Source organism: Electrona antarctica, assembly GCF_951216825.1.
Source record: "Electrona antarctica genome assembly, contig: scaffold_630, whole genome shotgun sequence".
NCBI classification, from domain to species: Eukaryota; Metazoa; Chordata; class Actinopteri; order Myctophiformes; family Myctophidae; genus Electrona; species Electrona antarctica.
The window spans coordinates 28,239-55,302 of NW_027638317.1; the positions used below are offsets into that span (position 1 = coordinate 28,239).

Below are 27,064 nucleotides of genomic sequence, written 5' to 3' on the forward strand. Positions count from 1 at the left end.
CAATGCATTATGGACACTGTCCTTTACACAATGCATTATGAACACTGTCCTTTACACAATGCATTATGGACACTGTCCTTTACACAATGCATTATGGACACTGTCCTTTACACAATGCATTATGGACACTGTCCTTTACACAATGCATTATGGACACTGTCCTTTACACAATGCATTATGGACACTGATGCATTATGGGAGCATTATTAACTGTTGTAATGCAACATTTTACTATTTAACTGTTTTAATGCTAATTACACATTGTACCATTTAACTGTTTTATGCCAATTAATAATTGTACTATATTCTTTTTTTTTTTTTTTAATCCCACGATTTTGCAACCCATTTTTCACCCAGTGTCAATTATCTAATGTAATGTAATACTCTAATTATCTAATGTAATGTAATACTCCCGAAAGTTACAGAAATAAACCTGAGCTTTGCCCTCCCACATACAAGGGATTTCACGCAGTGTTGGGCGTTTTAATGCTAATTACGTGTTGTACTATTTAACTGATTTAATGCAAACTCAAGGCTGAAGTGGACAAACAATCAAACAGTACAGCCTTGCCGTGTTAATTTGGTCGACTAAAACTATGAAGAACAATGTTGGTTGACTAACATTTTTCACAGAGGAAAACTAAGCTATGATGACTGAAACTAAGACTAATTTTTCAATGACATTTTTTTTCCACAAATAAAAATAAGACTAAAATGTTAAGGAGGGACTAGCGGAGAAGTCCACTAGTCTTTAAAGTATGACTTTAAAAATTGATTTTATGTTTGGTTTGGCTCTGAAAATAGCAGATCTACAAGCTGCTATTTTCAGCATCCAACCAGGTGTAAAATCAGCCTTTACGACGCCATCAGGTCCCGCCAAAATACATTTGAGTCGACAAAAACAACTGTAGATATACTCGACTAAAATCAACAACAACATATAAAATTAAAAAAATGTAATACAAATTTACTCAAAAGACTATAGGCTAAAACTAAATCAAAATCAACACTGCAGCCTCGATTAGCAAAACGACCAGTGTTTTATCATGTGGTCATGTGATGTTTAGCATGGGGGGGGGGGGGGGGGGGGGTCAATCGTACCAATACATAAGTTGCCTGGAAGTCATTGACTGACTGGCTGCTATTATTATTATTATTATTAGAGCTGTCAAACAATGTTGAATCAATCACAGCTTAAACATGTATTAATTGTGATTAATCACCATTCAAACTATGTCCCAAAAGTAGTTTTTTCTGTATATTGTTGTGGGAATGCAAAGATAAATGACAGATATACAATGAACATGTTTTACTCTTTATGACAGGATGGTGTCTCTCTGTCTCTCACATGTTGTCATGGCCTATATCTATTCTACGTCTGAGCATAGACATGGTAACGCCCCGCCTGCCTCTGCTCAGCTAAATCAAATCATAGTACATTCAATCAATTATTCAATCAAAGCAAACGGCACAAACAATATTAGTTTGCCTCTTCTACAAATAATAAAGTTACAAGTTACTGTTGCGTGTTGCCATTCTCTTGTACTTGTATTATTTCCCACCACAGAGGACCCTTGCATCTCAGAGGATAGTCAAGACAGGCAGTGTCGGTAGGCCAATCAGAGGCAGGCGGGGCGTTGTTTTTAGATGACTTTGGACAGGTGATGTTTTTAGATGACTTTGGACAGGTGATGTTTTTAGATGACTTTGGACAGGTGATGTTTTTAGATGACTTTGGACAGGTGATGTTTTTAGATGACTTTGGACAGGTGATGTTTTTAGATGACTTTGGACAGGTGATGTTTTTAGATGACTTTGGACAGGTGATGTTTTTAGATGACTTTGGACAGGTGATGTTTTTAGATGTCTTTGGACATGAGGTGATGTTTTTAGATGACTTTGGACAGGTGATGTTTTTAGATGACTTTGGACAGGTGATGTTTTAGATGACTTTGGACATGAGGTGATGTTTTTAGATGACTTTGGACAGGTGATGTTTTAGATGACTTTGGACATGAGGTGATGTTTTTAGATGACTTTGGACAGGTGATGTTTTTAGATGACTTTGGACAGGTGATGTTTTTAGATGACTTTGGACAGGTGATGTTTTTAGATGACTTTGGACATGAGGTGATGTTTTTAGATGACTTTGGACAGGTGATGTTTTTAGATGACTTTGGACAGGTGATGTTTTAGATGACTTTGGACATGAGGTGATGTTTTTAGATGACTTTGGACATGAGGTGATGTTTTTAGATGACTTTGGACATGAGGTGATGTTTTTAGATGACTTTGGACATGAGGTGATGTCACACACTCTTTCCGTAATCTTTGACTCGCAGGACATTGTGCCGTTTTGTGGGACGCGGGACAGACTTTTCGGGACTGTGCCGCGAGATGCCGGACGGTTGGAATGGTTACCCTATATTCTGATAGTCATAATCGGACACACTCTGTGTCCGACACTGTAATCCATCGTGGTACACACAGCCACTGATCCAATTAACATGATCGTGGACGTTGGCGTAGACACCAGGCACCTGACCGCTGCACGACCCGTTCACCCAGCTCACCAAGCCTGCAATGTAGTGAACATCATTGTCCTTGCAGATCAGCGGCCCGCCGGAATCTCCCTGTAACACACACAGAACCATATGGACCACCCTGTAACACAGAACCACCTGAAGACACACAGAACCATATGGACCACCCTGTAACAGCCAAAGCTTATTGATACCGGGTACTCGATAAGCCCAAAGCTTATTGATACCGGGTACTCGATAAGCCCAAAGCTTATTGATAGCGGAGGTACTCGATAAGCCCAAAGCTTATTGATACCGGGTACTCAATAAGCCCAAAGCCTATTGATAGCGGGTACTCGATAAGCCCAAAGCTTATTGGTACCGGAGGTACTCGATAAGCCCAAAGCTTATAGATACCGGGTACTCGATAAGCCCAAAGCTTATTGATACCGGGTACTCAAAAAGCCCAAAGCTTATAGATACCGGGTACTCGATAAGCCCAAAGCTTATTGATACTGGGTACTCGATAAGCCCAAAGCGTATTGATACCGGAGGTACTCGATAAGCCCAAAGCGTATTGATACCGGAGGTACTCGATAAGCCCAAAGCTTATTGATACCGGAGGTACTCGATAAGCCCAAAGCGTATTGATACCGGAGGTACTCGATAAGCCCAAAGCGTATTGATACCGGAGGTACTCTATAAGCCCAAAGCTTATTGATACCGGAGGTACTCAATAATCCCACACTTTATTGATACCGGAGGTACTCAATAATCCCAAAGCTTATTGATACCGGAGGTACTCAATAAGCCCAAAGCTTATTGATACCGGAGGTACTCAATAAGCCCAAAGCTTATTGATACCGGAGGTACTCGATAAGCTTGTTCTCTGATTTTTGGGGGAGAATCTGTTCTGGAGCTCCATCAATACTCCTGGCAGTGGTGACTAACAAAAGAGTGAGCGACCTACATGCACTTTACCATGGGAGAGAGAGAGGAATGACTGAGGTCTACTGGGGGGAACTCTCTCTGGGGTAGTTATGAAGACCATGAGGTCCACTGGGGGTAACTCTCTCTGGGGTAGTTATGAAGACCATGAGGTCCACTGGGGGTAACTCTCTCTGGGGTAGTTATGAAGACCATGAGGTCCACTGGGGGTAACTCTCTCTGGGGTAGTTATGAAGACCATGAGGTCCCACTGGGGGGAACTCTCTCTGGGGTAGTTATGAAGACCATGTGGTCCACTGGGGGTAACTCTCTGTGGGGTAGTTATGAAGACCATGAGGTCCCACTGGGGGTAACGCTGGGGTAGTTATGAAGACCATGAGGTCCACTGGGGGTAACTCTCTCTGGGGTAGTTATGAAGACCATGAGGTCCCACTGGGGGTAACTCTCTCTGGGGTAGTTATGAAGACCATGAGGTCCACTGGGGGTAACTCTGGAGTAGTTATGAAGACCATGTGGTCCACTGGGGGTAACTCTCTCTGGGGTAGTTATGAAGACCATGAGGTCCACTGGGGGTAACTCTCTCTGGGGTAGTTATGAAGACCATGAGGTCCCACTGGGGGGAACTCTGGGGTAGTTATGAAGACCATGTGGTCCATTGGGGGGAACTCTGGGGTAGTTATGAAGACCATGAGGTCCCACTGGGGGTAACTCTCTCTGGGGTAGTTATGAAGACCATGAGGTCCACTGGGGGTAACTCTCTCTGGGGTAGTTATAAGACCATGAGGTCCACTGGGGGTAACTCTGGGGTAGTTATGAAGACCATGAGGTCCCACTGGGGGTAACTCTCTCTGGGGTAGTTATGAAGACCATGAGGTCCACTGGGGGTAACTCTCTGGGGTAGTTATGAAGACCATGTGGTCCACTGGGGGTAACTCTCTCTGGGGTAGTTATGAAGACCATGAGGTCCACTGGGGGTAACTCTCTCTGGGGTAGTTATGAAGAATTGAGGTCCACTGGGGGTAACTCTCTCTGGGGTAGTTATGAAGACCATGAGGTCCCACTGGGGGTAACTCTCTCTGAGGTAGTTATGAAGACCATGAGGTCCACTGGGGGTAACTCTCTCTGGGGTAGTTATGAAGACCATGAGGTCCCACTGGGGGTAACTCTCTCAGGGGTAGTTATGAAGACCATGAGGTCCACTGGGGGTAACTCTCTCTGGGGTAGTTATGAAGATAATGAGGTCCACTGGGGGTAACTCTCTCTGGGGTAGTTATGAAGACCATGAGGTCCACTGGGGGTAACTCTCTCTGGGGTAGTTATGAAGACCATGAGGTCCACTGGGGGTAACTCTCTCTGGGGTAGTTATGCAGACCATGAGGTCCACTGGGGGTAACTCTCTCTGGGGTAGTTATGAAGACCAAGAGGTCCACTGGAGGTAACTCTCTCTGGGGTAGTTATGAAGACCATGAGGTCCACTGGGGGTAACTCTGGGGTAGTTATGAAGACCATGAGGTCCACTGGGGGTAACTCTCTCTGGGGTAGTTATGAAGACCATGTGGTCCACTGGGGGTAACTCTGGGGTAGTTATGAAGACCATGAGGTCCACTGGGGGTAACTCTGGGGTAGTTATGAAGACCATGAGGTCCACTGGGGGTAACTCTGGGGTAGTTATGAAGACCATGAGGTCAACTGGGGGTAACTCTCTCTGGGGTAGTTATGAAGACCATGAGGTCCACTGGGGGTAACTCTCTCTGGGGTAGTTATGAAGACCATGAGGTCCACTGGGGGTAACTCTCTGGGGTAGTTATGAAGACCATGAGGTCCACTGGGGGGAACTCTCTCTGGGGTAGTTATGAAGACCATGAGGTCCACTGGGGGTAACTTTGGGGTAGTTATGAAGACCATGAGGTCCACTGGGGGTAACTCTGGGGTAGTTATGAAGACCATGAGGTCCACTGGGGGTAAATCTCTCTGGGGTAGTTATAAGACCATGAGGTCCACTGGGGGTAACTCTCTCTGGGGTAGTTATGAAGACCATGAGGTCCACTGGGGGTAACTCTGGGGTAGTTATGAAGACCATGAGGTCAACTGGGGGTAACTCTCTCTGGGGTAGTTATGAAGACCATGAGGTCCACTGGGGGTAACTATGGGGTAGTTATGAAGACCATGAGGTCCACTGGGGGTAACTCTCTCTGGGGTAGTTATGAAGACCATGAGGTCCACTGGGGGTAACTCTGGGGTAGTTATGAAGACCATGAGGTCCACTGGGGGGAACTCTCTCTGGGGTAGTTATGAAGACCATGAGGTCCACTGGGGGTAACTCTCTCTGGGGTAGTTATGAAGACCATGAGGTCCACTGGGGTAGTTATGAAGACCATGAGGTCCACTGGGGGGAACTCTCTCTGGGGTAGTTATGAAGACCATGAGGTCCACTGGGGGTAACTCTCTCTGGGGTAGTTATGAAGACCATGAGGTCCACTGGGGGCAACTCTCTCTGGGGTAGTTATGAAGACCAATATTTGTCCTGTGTCCCCAGGAATCATAGCGCCCCCTGTGTCCCCAGGAATCATAGCGCCCCCTGTGTCCCCAGGAATCATAGCGCCCCCTATGTCCCCAGGAATCATAGCGCCCCCTGTGTCCCCAGGAATCATAGCGCCCCCTGTGTCCCCAGGAATCATAGCGCCCCCTGTGTCCCCAGGAATCATAGCGCCCCCTGTGTCCCCAGGAATCATAGCGCCCCCTGTGTCCCCAGGATTCATAGCGCCCCCTGTGTACCCAGGAATCATAGCGCCCCCTGTGTCCCCAGGATTCATAGCGCCCCCTGTGTACCCAGGATTCATAGCGCCCCCTGTGTCCCCAGGAATCATAGCGCCCCCTGTGTCCCCAGGAATCATAGCGCCCCCTGTGTCCCCAGGAATCATAGCGCCCCCTGTGTCCCCAGGAATCATAGCGCCCCCTGTGTCCCCAGGAATCATAGCGCCCCCTGTGTCCCCAGGAATCATAGCGCCCCCTGTGTCCCCAGGAATCATAGCGCCCCCTGTGTCCCCAGGAATCATAGCGCCCCCTGTGTCCCCAGGAATCATAGCGCCCCCTGTGTCCCCAGGAATCATAGCGCCCCCGTGTTTCCCCGTGGAGCCTGCCTGCTCTCACAGTGCTGTCAGATGTGAAAAATGGAAGAAAATAAATCTGGTATCGGTCTGGCTTTCAGTGGACTCGACTACAACAGTAACGCACGCACGCACGCACGCACACACACACGCACGCACGCACGCAAACACTTACATTACAGAAGTTGACTTTTCCCATGGTATCTTCTGCACAGATCATGGTGTTGTCGACTCGCAGGGCTCCATAGACATCCGTACAACGCTGCTTAGACATCAGGGTAACTTCTCCATGGGACATTTTGTGTGGACTGTTAGCTGAGGGACAACAACACACAGACAGGTGGTCAGAACAACACAGACCTGTCAGACCGGTCAGAACAACACAGACAGGTGGTCAGAACACAGACAGGTGGTCAGAACACAGACAGGTGGTAAGAACACAGACAGGTGGTCAGAACAACACAGACAGGTAGTCAGAACAACACAGACAGGTGGTCAGAACACAGACAGGTGGTCAGAACAACACAGACAGGTGGTCAGAACACAGACAGGTGGTCAGAACAACACAGACAGGTGATCAGAACAACACAGACAGGTGGTCAGAACAACACAGACAGGTGGTCAGAACAACACAGACAGGTGGTCAGAACAACACAGACAGGTGGTCAGAACACAGACAGGTGGTCAGAACAACACAGACAGGTGGTCAGAACACAGACAGGTGGTCAGAACACAGACAGGTGGTCAGAACAACACAGACAGGTGGTCAGAACAACACAGACAGGTGGTCAGAACACAGACAGGTGGTCAGAACACAGACAGGTGGTCAGAACACATACAGGTGGTCAGAACAACACAGACAGGTGGTCACAACACAGACAGGTGGTCAGAACACAGACAGGTGGTCAGAACAACACAGACAGGTGGTCAGAACACAGACAGGTGGTCAGAACAACACAGACAGGTGGTCAGAACACAGACAGGTGGTCAGAACAACACAGACAGGTGGTCAGAACACAGACAGGTGGTCAGAACACAGACAGGTGGTCAGAACACAGACAGGTGGTCAGAACACACAGACAGGTGGTCAGAACAACACAGACAGGTGGTCAGAACACAGACAGGTGGTCAGAACAACACAGACAGGTGGTCAGAACAACACAGACAGGTGGTCAGAACAACACAGACAGGTGGTCAGAACACAGACAGGTGGTCAGAACACAGACAGGTGGTCAGAACACAGACAGGTGGTCAGAACACAGACAGGTGGTCAGAACACAGACAGGTGGTCAGAACACACAGACAGGTGGTTTGAACACAGACAGGTGGTCAGAACACAGACAGGTGGTCAGAAGCCATCTAGGATCCTGGAGAATCACAACCTGCATAAATCTTTCGATTCTGTGAAAAAAGTATTCGATTTCCTGTTATTTTGTGATTTGAGCCAAATGCTTTTATTTTGAAGGGAGTTTTGTGTGACATAGCCACCTGCACACCGGAAACAAGGACTGTCTAAAGAGGACGAGACAGCGAAGACCGTACGGGCGACGCCATGTTGCTCCATGGAAGGAAAGAAACATGCGCAGTTGAGACCAGGAAGTTGTACAACTTCCTGGTCTCAACTGCGCATGTTTCTTTCCTTCCATGGACAACTTCCTGGTCTCAACTGCGCATGTTTCTTTCCTTCCATGGAGCACAATGGAGCAACATGGCGTCGCCCGTACGGTCTTCGCTGTCTCGTCCTCTTTAGACAGTCCTTGACCGGAAAGAGGAAGGATATTACATAAACAGAGAGAGAAGCTCGAGAGAAGGCGTGTGTTTTGCTGCTGCTACAAAGCAAACCGCGCATCTTACCGTTTGTATCTTGAGACATTCAATGATTGTTTTAGCACCCCCCGAAGAGGCATAAGGTTGGTACACATGGACTGTGTTTGCTACATGAAGAGGCATAAGGTTGTTACACATGGACTGTGTTTGCTACATGAAGAGGCATAAGGTTGGTACACATGGACTGTGTTTGCTACATGAAGAGGTATAAGGTTGGTACACATGGACTGTGTTTGCTACATGAAGAGGCATAAGGTTGGTACACATGAACAGTGTTTGCTACATGAAGAGGTATAAGGTTGGTACACATGGACTGTGTTTGCTACATGAAGAGGCATAAGGTTGGTACACATGGACTGTGTTTGCTACATGAAGAGGCATAAGGTTGGTACACATGGACTGTGTTTGCTACATGAAGAGGCATAAGGTTGGTACACATGAACAGTGTTTGCTACATGAAGAGGTATAAGGTTGGTACACATGGACTGTGTTTGCTACATGAAGAGGTATAAGGTTGTTACACATGGACTGTGTTTGCTACATGAAGAGGCATAAGGTTGTTACACATGGACTGTGTTTGCTACATGAAGAGGTATAAGGTTGGTACACATGAACAGTGTTTGCTACATGAAGAGGTATAAGGTTGGTACACATGGACTGTGTTTGCTACATGAAGAGGCATAAGGTTGGTACACATGGACTGTGTTTGCTACATGAAGAGGCATAAGGTTGGTACACATGGACTGTGTTTGCTACATGAAGAGGCATAAGGTTGGTACACATGGACTGTGTTTGCTACATGCAATACAACATGTTTTTGGAGCTAAAAGGACTATTGCTAAAAATGCATTGTTGAATTGTTTACATCCTGTTCAGTTATGGTAGCCAATATGGAAGGACGGTAAATGAAAGAAACATATTTCTGCAGCAAAGGCACACAGTGCTAATGATAATGCCTTACAGAGTTTGCTACTATTTCTGTAAAGTGTTGAAAATGAAAAGTTAGAATTGTACTTGGCAAAGGAAGGTATTTGATATGATTGTATTTCATACATTTTGGATAAAAAGGGTCTTTATTTCATGTCATTATTATATTACACTTAAAAGGGTTAAAAGGAGGTATTTCATTACTTTTGGAGTTAAAAACAGCTGTTAAAAAGGAAAAAACGAGTTCATTATAATAAGTGCATGGTGATGTTAAAGTCATCAATTCATTGTAATGTGATTACAGTAATTATAATTTCTGACTGATGGTCAAAACCATTTAAAAGGGAATTGTACCGTTTTGAATATGCTAGTTACAGTATTTAGTTTTGTGTTCTTTATTTTCTTAAATAAATTCACTACCATCAGTACAAGTATTGACCTTCTCTCGGCGGGGACCGCTACAGTATATATATATATATATATATATATATATATATATATATATATATATATAAAAATAAAGGGGACTGTCCGGTGACAACTTACCCGGCCACGTAAGTCCCCTAACCTCATATCAGTCTTAACCGGCCACGTAAGTCCCCTAACCTCATATCAGTCTTAACCGGCCACGTAAGTCCCCTAACCTCATATCAGTCCCTTTATTTAGAGGTAATAAAGTTGGCACCTCGACAGAGTGCATTTCTAGGTGTGATTAGTGGTAGTCAGTGGTTGGATACGTACCATCTATAGTTTAAGGTGTGATTAGTGGTAGTCAGTGGTTGGATACGTACCATCTATAGTTTAAGGTGTGATTAGTGGTAGTCAGTGGTTGGATACGTACCATCTTTAGTTTAAGGTGTGATTAGTGGTAGTCAGTGGTTGGATACGTACCATCTATAGTTTAAGGTGTGATTAGTGGTAGTCAGTGGTTGGATACGTACCATCTATAGTTTAAGGTGTGATTAGTGGTAGTCAGTGGTTGGATACGTACCATCTATAGTTTAAGGTGTGATTAGTGGTAGTCAGTGGTTGGATACGTACAGTACCATCTATAGTTTAAGGTGTGATTAGTGGTAGTCAGTGGTTGGATACGTACCATCTATAGTTTAAGGTGTGATTAGTGGTAGTCAGTGGTTGGATACGTACCATTTTTAGTTTAAGGTGTGATTAGTGGTAGTCAGTGGTTGGATACGTACCATCTATAGTTTAAGGTGTGATTAGTGGTAGTCAGTGGTTGGATACGTACCATCTATAGTTTAAGGTGTGATTAGTGGTAGTCAGTGGTTGGATACGTACCATCTATAGTTTAAGGTGTGATTAGTGGTAGTCAGTGGTTGGATACGTACCATCTATAGTTTAAGGTGTGATTAGTGGTAGTCAGTGGTTGGATACGTACAGTACCATCTATAGTTTAAGGTGTGATTAGTGGTAGTCAGTGGTTGGATACGTACCATCTATAGTTTAAGGTGTGATTAGTGGTAGTCAGTGGTTGGATACGTACCATCTTTAGTTTAAGGTGTGATTAGTGGTAGTCAGTGGTTGGATACGTACCATCTATAGTTTAAGGTGTGATTAGTGGTAGTCAGTGGTTGGATACGTACCATCTTTAGTTTAAGGTGTGATTAGTGGTAGTCAGTGGTTGGATACGTACCATCTATAGTTTAAGGTGTGATTAGTGGTAGTCAGTGGTTGGATACGTACCATCTTTAGTTTAAGGTGTGATTAGTGGTAGTCAGTGGTTGGATACGTACCATCTATAGTTTAAGGTGTGATTAGTGGTAGTCAGTGGTTGGATACGTACCATCTATAGTTTAAGGTGTGATTAGTGGTAGTCAGTGGTTGGATACGTACCATCTATAGTTTAAGGTGTGATTAGTGGTAGTCAGTGGTTGGATACGTACCATCTATAGTTTAAGGTGTGATTAGTGGTAGTCAGTGGTTGGATACGTACCATCTATAGTTTAAGGTGTGATTAGTGGTAGTCAGTGGTTGGATACGTACCATCTATAGTTTAAGGTGTGATTAGTGGTAGTCAGTGGTTGGATACGTACCATCTATAGTTTAAGGTGTGATTAGTGGTAGTCAGTGGTTGGATACGTACCATCTATAGTTTAAGGTGTGATTAGTGGTAGTCAGTGGTTGGATACGTACCATCTATAGTTTAAGGTGTGATTAGTGGTAGTCAGTGGTTGGATACGTACCATCTATAGTTTAAGGTGTGATTAGTGGTAGTCAGTGGTTGGATACGTACCATCTATAGTTTAAGGTGTGATTAGTGGTAGTCAGTGGTTGGATACGTACCATCTATAGTTTAAGGTGTGATTAGTGGTAGTCAGTGGTTGGATACGTACCATTTTTAGTTTAAGGTGTGATTAGTGGTAGTCAGTGGTTGGATACGTACCATCTATAGTTTAAGGTGTGATTAGTGGTAGTCAGTGGTTGGATACGTACCATCTATAGTTTAAGGTGTGATTAGTGGTAGTCAGTGGTTGGATACGTACCATCTATAGTTTAAGGTGTGATTAGTGGTAGTCAGTGGTTGGATACGTACCATCTATAGTTTAAGGTGTGATTAGTGGTAGTCAGTGGTTGGATACGTACCATCTATAGTTTAAGGTGTGATTAGTGGTAGTCAGTGGTTGGATACGTACCATCTATAGTTTAAGGTGTGATTAGTGGTAGTCAGTGGTTGGATACGTACAGTACCATCTATAGTTTAAGGTGTGATTAGTGGTAGTCAGTGGTTGGATACGTACCATCTATAGTTTAAGGTGTGATTAGTGGTAGTCAGTGGTTGGATACGTACCATCTATAGTTTAAGGTGTGATTAGTGGTAGTCAGTGGTTGGATACGTACCATCTATAGTTTAAGGTGTGATTAGTGGTAGTCAGTGGTTGGATACGTACCATCTATAGTTTAAGGTGTGATTAGTGGTAGTCAGTGGTTGGATACGTACCATCTATAGTTTAAGGTGTGATTAGTGGTAGTCAGTGGTTGGATACGTACCATCTATAGTTTAAGGTGTGATTAGTGGTAGTCAGTGGTTGGATATGTACCATCTATAGTTTAAGGTGTGATTAGTGGTAGTCAGTGGTTGGATACGTACCATCTATAGTTTAAGGTGTGATTAGTGGTAGTCAGTGGTTGGATACGTACCATCTATAGTTTAAGGTGTGATTAGTGGTAGTCAGTGGTTGGATACGTACCATCTATAGTTTAAGGTGTGATTAGTGGTAGTCAGTGGTTGGATACGTACCATCTATAGTTTAAGGTGTGATTAGTGGTAGTCAGTGGTTGGATACGTACCATCTTTAGTTTAAGGTGTGATTAGTGGTAGTCAGTGGTTGGATACGTACCATCTATAGTTTAAGGTGTGATTAGTGGTAGTCAGTGGTTGGATACGTACCATCTATAGTTTAAGGTGTGATTAGTGGTAGTCAGTGGTTGGATACGTACCATCTATAGTTTAAGGTGTGATTAGTGGTAGTCAATGGTTGGATACGTACCATCTATAGTTTAAGGTGTGATTAGTGGTAGTCAGTGGTTGGATACGTACCATCTATAGTTTAAGGTGTGATTAGTGGTAGTCAGTGGTTGGATACGTACCATCTATAGTTTAAGGTGTGATTAGTGGTAGTCAGTGGTTGGATACGTACCATCTATAGTTTAAGGTGTGATTAGTGGTAGTCAGTGGTTGGATACGTACCATCTATAGTTTAAGGTGTGATTAGTGGTAGTCAGTGGTTGGATACGTACCATCTATAGTTTAAGGTGTGATTAGTGGTAGTCAGTGGTTGGATACGTACCATCTTTAGTTTTGCCCCATCCAGAGATCACACACTGCTTTCCATCGGGGTAGATCTTGTTTGGCAGACAGGCAGTTTTAACATAGCTGGTTCCATTGGCACAGAATGCTCCGTTGGTGAAACTCAGCTTGAGTAATGCTGACACAGTAAACACAATAGTTACATAACATTAGCATTATTGAGGCGTAGGAGGTCCCTCCACATCACTGAGGATACGTCCCAGGTGATGACCTTGGGATACATCACTGAGGATACGTCCCAGGTGATGACCTTGGGATACATCACTGAGGATACGTCCCAGGTGATGACCTTGGGATACATCACTGAGGATACGTCCCAGGTGACCTTGGGATACATCACTGAGGATACGTCACAGGTGATGACCTCAGGATACATCACTGAGGATACGTCCCAGGTGATGACCTCAGGATACATCACTGAGGATATGTCCCAGGTGATGACCTTGGGATACATCACTGAGGATACGTCCCAGGTGATGACCTTGGGATACATCACTGATGATACGTCCCAGGTGATGACCTCAGGATACATCACTGATGATACGTCCCAGGTGATGACCTTGGGATACATCACTGAGGATACGTCCCAGGTGATGACCGTGGGATACATCACTGAGGATACGTCCCAGGTGATGACCTTGGGATACATCACTGATGATACGTCCCAGGTGCATCAATGTGATGTCTTTAAGTTATGACTGACATGATGTCATCATTTAGACTTTAAGCATGCTGTGTGACTGACCTACAGTAAATGGATGGACCAATCAGAGACATACAGTAAATGGATGGACCAATCAGAGACATACAGTAAATGGATGGACCAATCAGAGACCTACAGTAAATGGATAGACCAATCAGAGACCTACAGTAAATGGATAGACCAATCAGAGACATACAGTAAATGGATGGACCAATCAGAGACCTACAGTAAATGGATGGACCAATCAGAGACCTACAGTAAATGGATGGACCAATCAGAGACATACAGTAAATGGATGGACCAATCAGAGACCTACAGTAAATGGATGGACCAATCAGAGACCTACAGTAAATGGATGGACCAATCAGAGACCTACAGTAAATGGATGGACCAATCAGAGACATACAGTAAATGGATGGACCAATCAGAGACATACAGTAAATGCATGACTCACCAATGTCATTACTTCCAGTCTTATTATTGAAATCCACATGAATGAAGTCTCTCTCCACGGCGATGTCCTGGTCTGACTCTTCATGTCTCCCATTGTCCACTCCCCCCACCACCACCTGCATGTCCATGGAGCTGTCACTGGAGGAACAACAGACAGACAGTCATTAAGACCACCTGCATGTCCATGGAGCTGTCACTGGAGGAACAACAGACAGTCAGTCATTAAGACCACCTGCATGTCCATGGAGCTGTTACTGGAGGAACAACAGACAGACAGTCATTAAGACCACCTGCATGTCCATGGAGCTGTTACTGGAGGAACAACAGACAGACAGTCATTAAGACCACCTGCATGTCCATGGAGCTGTCACTGGAGGAACAACAGACAGTCAGTCATTAAGACCACCTGCATGTCCATGGAGCTGTTACTGGAGGAACAACAGACAGACAGTCATTAAGACCACCTGCATGTCCATGGAGCTGTTACTGGAGGAACAACAGACAGTCAGTCATTAAGACCACCTGCATGTCCATGGAGCTGTTACTGGAGGAACAACAGACAGACAGTCATTAAGACCACCTGCATGTCCATGGAGCTGTTACTGGAGGAACAACAGACAGTCAGTCATTAAGACCACCTGCATGTCCATGGAGCTGTCACTGGAGGAACAACAGACAGTCACTCATTAAGACCACCTGCATGTCCATGGAGCTGTTACTGGAGGAACAACAGACAGTCAGTCATTAAGACCACCTGCTTGTCCATGGAGCTGTTACTGGAGAGGAACAACAGACAGTCAGTCATTAAGACCACCTGCATGTCCATGGAGCTGTTACTGGAGAGGAACAACAGACAGACAGTCATTAAGACCACCTGCATGTCCATGGAGCTGTTACTGGAGGAACAACAGACAGTCAGTCATTAAGACCACCTGCATGTCCATGGAGCTGTTACTGGAGGAACAACAGACAGTCATTAAGACCACCTGCATGTCCATGGAGCTGTTACTGGAGGAACAACAGACAGTCAGTCATTAGGACCACCTGCATGTCCATGGAGCTGTTTGGCGAAAGGGCCTTTCTGTGTGGAGTTTGCATGTTCTCCCCGTGTCCCCTAGGGTAGGTACCCTCACAAAAAACATGCAGTAATCCTGGTCTCTAAACTGCCTCCCCCTGGCCAGCCGGGGCGCCTGATGGAGGGGAAAGGAACTGGTTGGAATAACGTGTTCCTTCCACGCGCTACGTCCAACCAGGGAAACTCCCCCCTGTCAGGTGTAAAGGAGCAACTTGGACACTCAGGCATGAAGGAAGCATGAGTTCAAGTCTGTTGCTCTCCCCAGGTTGGCGGAGGATGTGTAGAGCCCAGGATCACATTAGATAATTGACACAGGGGTGAAAAATGGGTTACAAAATTGTGGGATAAACAAATCTAAACTATGGAATGAACTGAATGGAATGAACACACATAGGTCCTCATTCACAACGGCGTTTACGCCAGAGTGTAACGGAAGCGTATACAGATACTAAATATCATCGTATTTCTCTGTCCGATCACGCTGCGATTTGCTCCCGTCTTATTCAGGGAAGCTGGTGTAATCACTTCATTTGTGCGGATCGCAGAGTGTAGCCTTTCCGCATTTTTCCCAAGCGATTCGCCTGGTGTCGCCTGGTTAGAACGCCCATCCCACACCATATAAGGCAACAGGAAATATCGAAATACGTCATCATAGCCTGCACCGGGCTTTAAATTATATACAACAGCCGCGATGAGCTTGTAGAGCAGTTAATTTTGACAGGCGGGTCTCTGCACGGACAGATCTTCAAGCAAACAGCGCGAGTTTTGTATATAATTATAAACGAAACTTGCCAACTTGGCACGCATTGCTTCACTCCTTGTTAAATGTCAGAACGTTAATAAGTTAACTGATGTTACAGTTACTTTCACATAATGAGAAAGAAGTTAATTTGTACTGTTCACCACACGACCAAATGCTATATTAAAACTCGGCAATGATAAAAGGCCCTATTGATTAGTCTACTGCGGTGATTGATTCCCTGCCCTGCACTGTCGGATTTGGAAAGCAAATATATGGACATGCATGGACACAGGACATATTTTCTTTCTTTTTTTTCTTGTGGGATTTGGACTTAAGGCTATATTTCATCCGATCCAACTACGTTGTATGTTTCCGCAGCTGCAGGTAAGAGTTGGCTATTCTGTGTGGCGTCCGCATGTGATCAATATACATATTATAAATTAATACCACGACGCAAATGGAGGCAGATAGGTGCTTGCAGCAAATGCATTTAGGCCTACGTGAAACTTTAATTGGCTGAGTCTCTGTCAACATGCTGATCAGCGAGTTACAGTGGTAATAATAATCATCATCAACAGCCTTTCTTGTCTGTCTGTCCGTCATGTTTGTGAACAAGCGCGAGTGGAGGTGAGCTGGCTTAAAACTATGATATGACTGGCCGACTTTCAAACACGCTGATGCCATTCATTCAAATAGGCTAATGTGGTCTTCTATTTTTTAGGGCTAATCCCCCCCCCCCCCCCCCCCCCCACACACACACACACACACGCACCGACAGTCAGACTGACTCAAAGGAGCTCCATAACGAAACAATTTAAATAGGCCTATACTGCAGACATTACTACACTAAACAACGTTGGATTCGTACAGTGCAGAATGCAGATAAGTGTATGTTCTTATTATAATTGTGAGTTTGTTTTTTAACATGCAGCGCGAGTCCGCTAGACTGCGAGAGCCGATCTACAAGCTCACAGCGCGTTGCACTGCGAGTAGAAAGCTGTCAAGTGAGCAGCGCAATCGCGCATGCTAGAAATATCCTAATAAATAAATAAAAAAGGTGTCGGGCTTGCAGGGGCAGTTTCTGTAAGGCACTCTAGGCTAACCTGCCTCTAGAGTGCATGCATTTAGGCATACAAGTGATACTTGGCTTTTATATAGGCTATAATTTTTTTATGTGCGACCGCAATGTTGGGGACACATGCCTACATATTTTATCTGAGATTTGGGGACTTTTAATTGATTCAGCATGAAGACTAAAGCCTTCTTAATAAATCTACGCAAGCCGTACACGACCATGAGAGGTGGCGCAGCTTTCAGCGAATTTCCGACCAACCCACGTCACCGTCAAGTTCACGTTCAAGTTCATGAATTCCCACGTAATGTGGGAATCCACGTAAATGCCTGTCTGCTCACGCTCCGCTCACGTAACGTCACTTTATGAGCGTAAACGCCGTTGTGAATGAGGACCATAGCATTTAAATTTTAGAGCATCTTACATGCAGTGAGCAGCCGTGAGGACCCAACAGGACGCGATGAGGACGCCTCCACAGTGGTGTCCGAACGGATTCAATGTTTCTTTGAGTCTGCGCTGCAGAGACACCTGCCATGGATGCTCTCCTGGACGGGACAGAGTGCCTTCGAGGACCGCAAATGTAATGCCGTTCTGGTCCGTATGCCTGCCACACTGGCCTGGGTCAGATGGAGAGACAGAGCATGAGGACATTTATTTAATTTAACCTTTATTTTACCAGTAGAAACACATTGAGACTGAGACTCTTTTTCAAGTGGGAACTGGCCAAGAGGCAGAAACAAAATGAGACTTCAATGCTACGTCGTACATGTCAAATAATACATCCATGACATACTTCAAGAAACCTATACAACACATCTCCAAAATGGTACACTAACAGTGACCGGGCGCAAGAACATTGTGCACAGAGCAAATACACAATGTACATTATAAACAGGGAGAATATAAACATAGGCCTGAAGAAAGGCTAGTACACATCTGGACATGTGCAGGTGTTGGACTGTACATCTGGACATGTGCAGGTGTTGGACTGTACATCTGGACATGTGCAGGTGTTGGACTGTACATCTGGACATGTGCAGGTGTTGGACTGTACATCTGGACATGTGCAGGTGTTGGACTGTACATCTAAGACATGTGCAGGTGTTGGACTGTACATCTAAGACATGTGCAGGTGTTGGACTGTACATCTAAGACATGTGCAGGTGTTGGACTGTACGTCTAAGACATGTGCAGGTGTTGGACTGTACATCTAAGACATGTGCAGGTGTTGGACTGTACATCTGGACATGTGCAGGTGTTGGACTGTACATCTGGACATGTGCAGGTGTTGGACTGTACATCTAAGACATGTGCAGGTGTTGGACTGTACATCTAAGACATGTGCAGGTGTTGGACTGTACATCTGGACATGTGCAGGTGTTGGACTGTACATCTGGACATGTGCAGGTGTTGGACTGTACATCTAAGATGATGCTTTTGAAACTCCTCAAAGGAACTTTCAAGGGCAATTTTAGTCTGGACTGCAGGTCATTCCACGACCACTATAGCAAGATTTGAAGGCTGGCACTACACACCGCAGCCAGACATTTGATCTGAGGTGTAGACCGTTCACCAAATTGAATTTGGGGGAAATGTAAGGAGGAAGATCACCAAGTATGGCTTTATAAATGAAAATGATGCCAATGATGTTCTGAAAGGTGAGCTAGTTATGAATCTACAACATGGTACAGATAGATATGAATATACAACATGGTACAGATAAATATGAATCTACAACATGGTACAGATAGATATGAATCTACAACATGGTACAGATAGATATTAATCTACAGCATGGTACAGATAGATATGAATCTACAGCATGGTACAGATAGATATGAATCTACAACATGGTACAGATAGATATGAATCTACAACATGGTACATATAGATATGAATCTACAACATGGTACAGATAGATATGAATCTACAACATGGTACATATAGATATTAATCTACAACATGGTACAGATAGATATGAATCTACAACATGGTACAGATCAGATAGATATGAATCTACAACATGGTACAGATAGATATGAATCTACAACATGGTACAGATAGATATGAATCTACAGCATGGTACAGATAGATATGAATCTACAACATGGTACAGATAGATATGAATCTACAGCATGGTACAGATAGATATGAATCTACAACATGGTACAGATAGATATGAATCTACAACATGGTACAGATTGATATGAATCTACAACATGGTACAGATAGATATGAATCTACAGCATGGTACAGATAGATATGAATCTACAACATGGTACAGATAGATATGAATCTACAACATGGTACAGAGGATCCAGTTTGGCGGAGGTGGAGGAGGTGGAGGAGGATCAAGCAAACCTATAAATGGTATCACCATAGTGAGTCCAACTGGGACAGAAAGAGACCAGTGTTGTTGTCGGGAATGTGGAATATTTTGGCCACTATTACAAACCACTGGAAACAAACCACTGGAATATATTCAGGCATATTTTCGTGAAACGGACCTACATTTGCGCCCGGGTGATTCTTCAGAGGTCAGTGAAATACTCAGAGGTCAGTGAAATACTCAGGTCAGTGAAATACTCAGAGGTCAGTGAAATACTCAGGTCAGTGAAATACTCAGAGGTTAGTGAAATACTCAGGTCAGTGAAATACTCAGAGGTCAGTGAAATACTCAGAGGTCAGTGAAATACTCAGCAGTGAAGCTTATTTGACCGTTTCAATTATCAGCCGTCAACGTGTTAACACTCCGATTGCCCGGGGTTATTTAATCCATTACATCATAGCGCCTGGCGATTTATAGCAGCGGAGCAGTTTTAGCGACGGACCGGATGTTATTCCGGATGTGGATGTAGCAGCTAAATGTAGCCAAAACACTCTAGAGGCGACAACAACAACGGGAGGTATGATTAAATCTACCGCGACTAGCGACGGGACCACGACGGGACCACACATAATCTTTTCTTAGAATTGGACGGGATGATTTAGATCAAGAGTTATTAACGTTTTAAGATTTTCGTTCTCGTCTGCTAAACGGGGGGGGGGGGGGGGGGGGGGGGGACATTTTCGATGACGTCCCACTGTTGTGCAACATCGAATGTTGCGCAACAGGCGCTCCTTGGCTGTGGAGCGATGCGATCGGTTTTGATATCAATAAACTTCGTCTTTTGGATAACACTTCGTCCTGGGTGTTACTAATAGAAAGGACGGTGAACTTGGCCCTGGGTGTTACTAATAGAAAGGACGGTGAACTTGGTCCTGGGTGTTACTAATAGAAAGGACGGTGAACTTGGTCCTGGGTGTTACTAATAGAAAGGACGGTGAACTTGGTCCTGGGTGTTACTAATAGAAAGGACGGTGAACTTGGTCCTGGGTGTTACTAATAGAAAGGACGGTGAACTTGGTCCTGGGTGTTACTAATAGAAAGGATGGTGAACTTGGCCCTGGGTGTTACTAATAGAAAGGACGGTGAACTTGGTCCTGGGTGTTACTAATAGAAAGGACGGTAAACTTGGCCCTGGGTGTTACTAATAGAAAGGACGGTGAACTTGGCCCTGGGTGTTACTAATAGAAAGGACGGTGAACTTGGCCCTGGGTGTTACTAATAGAAAGGACGGTGAACTTGGTCCTGGGTGTTACTAATATAAAGGACGGTGAACTTGGCCCTGGGTGTTACTAATAGAAAGGACGGTGAACTTGGTCCTGGGTGTTACTAATAGAAAGGACGGTGAACTTGGTCCTGGGTGTTACTAATAGAAAGGACGGTGAACTTGGTCCTGGGTGTTACTAATAGAAAGGACGGTGAACTTGGTCCTGGGTGTTACTAATAGAAAGGACGGTGAACTTGGTCCTGGGTGTTACTAATAGAAAGGATGGTGAACTTGGCCCTGGGTGTTACTAATAGAAAGGACGGTGAACTTGGTCCTGGGTGTTACTAATAGAAAGGACGGTAAACTTGGCCCTGGGTGTTACTAATAGAAAGGACGGTGAACTTGGCCCTGGGTGTTACTAATAGAAAGGACGGTGAACTTGGCCCTGGGTGTTACTAATAGAAAGGACGGTGAACTTGGTCCTGGGTGTTACTAATATAAAGGACGGTGAACTTCGTCCTGGGTGTTAATAATAGAAAGGACGGTGAACTTGGCCCTGGGTGTTACTAATAGAAAGGACGGTGAACTTGGTCCTGGGTGTTACTAATAGAAAGGACGGTGAACTCGGTCCTGGGTGTTACTAATAGAAAGGACGGTGAACTTGGTTCTGGGTGTTACTAATAGAAAGGACGGTGAACTTGGTCCTGTGTGTTACTAATAGAAAGGACGGTGAACTTGGTCCTGGGTGTTAATAATAGAAAGGACGGTGAACTTGGCCCTGGGTGTTACTAATAGAAAGGACGGTGAACTTGGTCCTGGGTGTTACTAATAGAAAGGACGGTGAACTTGGTCCTGGGTGTTACTAATAGAAAGGACGGTGAACTTGGTCCTGGGTGTTACTAATAGAAAGGACGGTGAACTTGGTCCTGGGTGTTACTAGTAGAAAGGACGGTGAACTTGGTCCTGGGTGTTACTAATAGAAAGGACGGTGAACTTGGTCCTGGGTGTTACTAATAGAAAGGACGGTGAACTTGGTCCTGGGTGTTACTAATAGAAAGGACGGTGAACTTCGTCCTGGGTGTTACTAATAGAAAGGACGGTGAACTTGGTCCTGGGTGTTACTAATAGAAAGGACGGTGAACTTCGTCCTGGGTGTTACTAATAGAAAGGACGGTGAACTTGGTCCTGGGTGTTACTAATAGAAAGGACGGTGAACTTGGTCCTGGGTGTTACTAATAGAAAGGACGGTGAACTTGGTCCTGGGTGTTACTAATAGAAAGGACGGTGAACTTGGTCCTGGGTGTTACTAGTAGAAAGGACGGTGAACTTGGCCCTGGGTGTTACTAATTGAAAAGACGGTGAACTTCGTCCTGGGTGTTACTAATAGAAAGGACGGTGAACTTGGTCCTGGGTGTTACTAATAGAAAGGACAGTGAACTTGGTCCTGGGTGTTACTAATAGAAAGGACGGTGAACTTGGTCCTGGGCGCTGGGTGTTACTAATAGAAAGGACAGTGAACTTGGTCCTGGGTGTTACTAATAGAAAGGACGGTGAACTTCGTCCTGGGTGTTACTAATAGAAAAGACGGTGAACTTCGTCCTGGGTGTTACTAATTGAAAAGACGGTGAACTTCGTCCTGGGTGTTACTAATATAAAGGACGGTGAACTTCGTCCTGGGTGTTTCGGGGACGAACACTGACGAACACTTACCTTCACATGTCAGAGTCAAAGGTGTCCATTGTCCACCCATACACGTCACGTAGTGGTGTCCTCCGGTCGAGGTGTATCCCACCATGCAGTCGTAAAACACCTTGGCTTTGGGTGTGTACATGATTTGTAGCGTGCTGATCATGATGCTGTTCCTACGGTAGAACTCTGGAGGTACACAGTGGTTTGGACGCCGCGGAGCTGTGGAGAGATGAGCAAGATGACTGTATCTGTACATGTGTGTATTGTGTATTGTGTACTGAGTATTTGTATTGTGTACTGAGTATTTGTATTGTGTACTGAGTATGTGTATTGAGTATTTGTATTGTGTACTGAGTATTTGTATTGTGTACTGAGTATTTGTATTGTGTATTGAGTATTTGTATTGTGTACTGAGTATTTGTATTGTGTACTGCATATTTAGTCCCCGCTGCATCCAACATACAGAATAAAGGGCCTTTCAAACGGGACACGTTGTTGCCTGGGTCAACGGCAGCTCTGCTACAGGTCTGTTCAAGAGGGACACGTTGTTGCCTGGGTCAACGGCAGCTATGCTACGGGTCTGTTCAAGAGAGACACCTTGTTGCCTGGGTCAACGGCAGCTCTGCTACAGGTCTGTTCAAGAGGGGCACGTTGTTGCCTGGGTCAACGGCAGCTCTGCTACAGGTCTGTTCATGAGAGACACCTTGTTGCCTGGGTCAACGGCAGCTCTGCTACAGGTCTGTTCAAGAGGGGCACGTTGTTGCCTGGGTCAACGGCAGCTCTGCTACGGGTCTGTTCAAGAGGGGCACGTTGTTGCCTGGGTCAACGGCAGCTCTGCTACAGGTCTGTTCAAGAGGGACACGTTGTTGCCTGGGTCAACAGCAGCTCTGCTACAGGTCTGTTCAAACGGGACACGTTGCCTGGGTCAACGGCAGCTCTTCTACAGGTCTGTTCAAGAGGGAGACGTTGTTGCCTGGGTCAACGGCAGCTCTGCTACAGGTCTGTTCAAGAGGGACACGTTGTTGCCTGGGTCAACGGCAGCTCTGCTACAGGTCTGTTCAAGAGGGAGACGTTGTTGCATGGGTCAACGGCAGCTCTGCTACAGGTCTGTTCAAGAGGGAGACGTTGTTGCCTGGGTCAACGGCAGCTCTGCTACGGGTCTGTTCAAGAGGGGCACGTTGTTGCCTGGGTCAACGGCAGCTATGCTACAGGTCTGTTCAAGAGGGGCACGTTGTTGCCTGGGTCAACGGCAGCTATGCTACAGGTCTGTTCAAGAGGGACACGTTGTTGCCTGGGTCAACGGCAGCTATGCTACAGGTCTGTTCAAGAGGGGCACGTTGTTGCCTGGGTCAACGGCAGCTCTGCTACAGGTCTGTTCAAGAGGGACACGTTGTTGCCTGGGTCAACGGCAGCTCTGCTACAGGTCTGTTCAAGAGGGGCACGTTGTTGCCTTGGTCAACGGCAGCTCTGCTACAGGTCTGTTCAAGAGGGGCACGTTGTTGCCTGGGTCAACGGCAGCTCTGCTGAAGGTCTGTTCAAGAGTGGCGCGACAACGCAAGCGCGAAAAAAAGCTAAGCAGAATCCAGGTCTGGTGAGTCACGGGGGGGCGTGTGCACGAAACGAGCACGTGCACAACAAATTCACGGGCTCACGTAAATGCGCTTGCGTTGTCGCAGTGCGACTTCTCCGAGCAAAAACGCAGGTCTCAAGCGTTTTATCGCTTCACGTTTGAAAGGCCCTTTAGTGTGTAGATATCTGGCTGCACATTTATAGAGTGACAATGTAATGACGCTTAAGACCTCTTTAATTCAATGTATACTATTGTAGATTGTCAGGTTGGGGGTTGTATACTATTGTAGATTGTCAGGTTGGGGGTGTATACTATTGTAGAGTGTCAGGTTGGGGGGGTGTATACTATTGTAGATTGTCAGGTTGGGGGTGTATACTATTGTAGAGTGTCAGGTTGGGGGGGTGTATACTATTGTAGAGTGTCAGGTTGGTGGGTGTATACTATTGTATATTGTCAGGTTGGGGGTGTATACTATTGTAGAGTGTCAGGTTGGGGGGTGTATATTATTGTAGAGTGTCAGGTTGGGTGTATACTATTGTAGATTGTCAGGTTGGGGGGTGTATACTATTGTAGAGTGTCAGGTTGGGGGTGTATACTATTGTAGATTGTCAGGATGGGGGTGTATACTATTGTAGATTGTCAGGTTGGGGGGTGTATACTATTGTAGAGTGTCAGGTTGGGGATGTATACTATTGTAGTATTTTTAAATACAAACATTTTAGTTCACTTACGCCGAACATCTAGAGAGTGTAGTGATGACTTCTGGGGTCCATGTGTGTTTTTCGCCAGACAGAAGTACTGTCCAGAGTCTGTAGGAGAAACATTGTTCTTCACCAGCTGAGGACCAGTGGAGATATATCTACGGTCTTTGTACCAGGTGTATCTGGATACTGGTGGGTTGGCTTCACTGCTGCAGGTCAGAGTCACTGTGCTGCCCTCAACAACGCCTCCTAGTGGACTCACTGATACTGAGGGAATTTCTGGAGGGTCTGTGGAGGAATAAACATTGATGCACTCAAATAGCACTTTGCTGTGTATACAGCATTTTACACCAATGAACAATAACAATAATTAATGTGTAACATTACATCAACTTAGGTTAAAATAATAACACTAATGTAATTATTTTAGACACTAAAGTAATCTAAAAACACTTAAAAAGAGCAATTCAATGTCTTTTTCTAAAATGAATTATGATGATATTTATGTTCATGCATAGCCAATACACACACACACACATGCGCGCGCACGCACGCACGCACGCAACGAACATCATTAATATAATTAGATTGTAATTCAATTAAAAACTCACAGTGGACATCAACAGTGACTGGAGGTGAATCGACTGTAGCGATGTCGTTAAATGCCTCACAGTGGTATGTTCCACTGTGACTGGGCTGGACGTTAGAGATGCTCATTGTGTTCTTCTGTGCCACTGCAGTGTTGTCTTTGAAAAGGATGTAGCTCTGGACTGGTGGATGAGATCCACTGGCGCTGCAGGTCAAAGTGATTGAGCTTCCTTTGACAACATCTCCTGGTGGATCTACGGCCAAAAGGACATTCTTGGGACCATCTGTTGGAGAAAGATGTATATCTGTTTAACACCTTGAGGGCCCAGACCTATTTAATCCATTAATAAAATGTGCCCAGCATTTATAGCGCCCGGACCACTTTTACCGGGGGACTGGAAGTTGTTGTGAATAAGAATAAATCTATCGCGACTAGCGACTGTACCGCGGAGCGCCGTCTAACACAGGATCTGTTTTCATAATTAGATGGGATGATCTAGATCACGAGTTATGAACGTTTTAAGATTTTTGTTTTCGTCCGCTAAACAGGCAGGGAACATTTTCGATGACGTGTCACTGTTGTGCAACACCGAGGATTGGGCAACAAGCGCTCCTAGGCTGTGGAGCGATGCGACCGGCTTTGATATCATTAATCTCCGTCCTATTTATCAATCTCCGTCTGGGGCACTTGACCATGAACTTGAACTTGGCGGAGATCTCCGTGGCCTCCAACCTTAACAGTCCTCTTCATCAGTTGTTTACGTTGTTTACGTGCTTCCTTGGCCCGGGCCAACCACTGAGATCTGAGAAACTAGAAATATAATTCACCGGCAACACTGTCTTCTCACTCGGCAGTAAACAAACCAACACACAGTATAAATGTGTACAGGCTATCTGAACATTCATAAAGTGACAATGTAATGATTCTAAAGACCAAATTGTCAAACTTTACCTAAGAAAGAGGCAAACATTGAAAATAGGCGATCTACAAACTCACAATGCCTCGCACTGCTTGCAGGTGGGGGGTTGAACTATTGTAGATTGTGAGGTTGGGGGGTGTATACTATTGTAGATTGTCAGGTTGGGGGGTTGAACTATTGTAGATTGTCGGGTTGGGGGGGTTGAACTATTGTAGATTGTCAGGTTGGGGGGGTTGAACTATTGTAGATTGTCAGGTTGGGGGGGTTGAACTATTGTAGATTGTCAGGTCGGGGGGTTGAACTATTGTATATTGTCAGGTTGGGGGGGTGGACTATTGTATATTGTCAGGTTGGGGGGGTTGAACTATTGTAGATTGTCAGGTCGGGGGGTTGAAATATTGTATATTGTCAGGTTGGGGGGGGGTTGAACTATTGTAGATTGTCAGGTTGGGCAGGTTGAACTATTGTATATTGACAGGTTGGGGGGGTTGAACTATTGTAGATTGTCAGGTTGGGGGGGTTGAACTATTGTAGATTGTCAGGTTGGGGGTTTGAACTATTGTAGATTGTCAGGTTGGGGGGTTGAACTATTGTAGATTGTCAGGTTCAGGGGTTGAACTATTGTAGATTGTCAGATTGGGGGGGGGGTTGAACTATTGTAGATTGTCAGATTGGGGGGGGGGTTGAACTATTGTAGATTGTCAGATTGGGGGGTGCTAAAGTAATCTAAAAACACTTAAAAAGAGCAAGAGAGAAAGAATGTATTTCAATGTCTTTTTCTAAAATTAATTATGATGATAT

General features: G+C 45.0%; 1 protein-coding gene across 1 annotated transcript; it reads right to left on the minus strand.

Annotated features, from left to right (window-relative positions):
• LOC306918174 (chymotrypsinogen A-like) lies at nt 1–24,865 on the minus strand. The gene is made up of 7 exons (XM_079531054.1): nt 24,786–24,865; nt 22,506–22,703; nt 17,627–17,819; nt 14,315–14,451; nt 13,138–13,275; nt 6,753–6,892; nt 1–2,633 (listed from the first exon to the last, which is right to left on the minus strand). The coding sequence occupies exons 2-7, from the start codon at nt 22,645–22,647 to the stop codon at nt 2,418–2,420; spliced, it is 966 nt and encodes a 321-aa protein (XP_079387180.1). The 5' UTR covers nt 22,648–22,703; nt 24,786–24,865; the 3' UTR covers nt 1–2,417.
• Nucleotides 24,866–27,064: the final 2,199 nt, after the last annotated feature.

Excerpts from the sequence above, each read along its gene's own strand:
- LOC306918174 (XM_079531054.1), bottom strand. The coding sequence starts at position 22,647 with ATGATCAGCACGCTACAAATCATGTACACACCCAAAGCCAAGGTGTTT. Across the intron at positions 17,820-22,505 it reads TTTGACTCTGACATGTGAAG|GCCAGTGTGGCAGGCATACG; the intron begins GTAAGTGTTCGT and ends CATCTGACCCAG. Across the intron at positions 2,634-6,752 it reads GAAAAGTCAACTTCTGTAAT|GGAGATTCCGGCGGGCCGCT; the intron begins GTAAGTGTTTGC and ends TGTGTGTTACAG.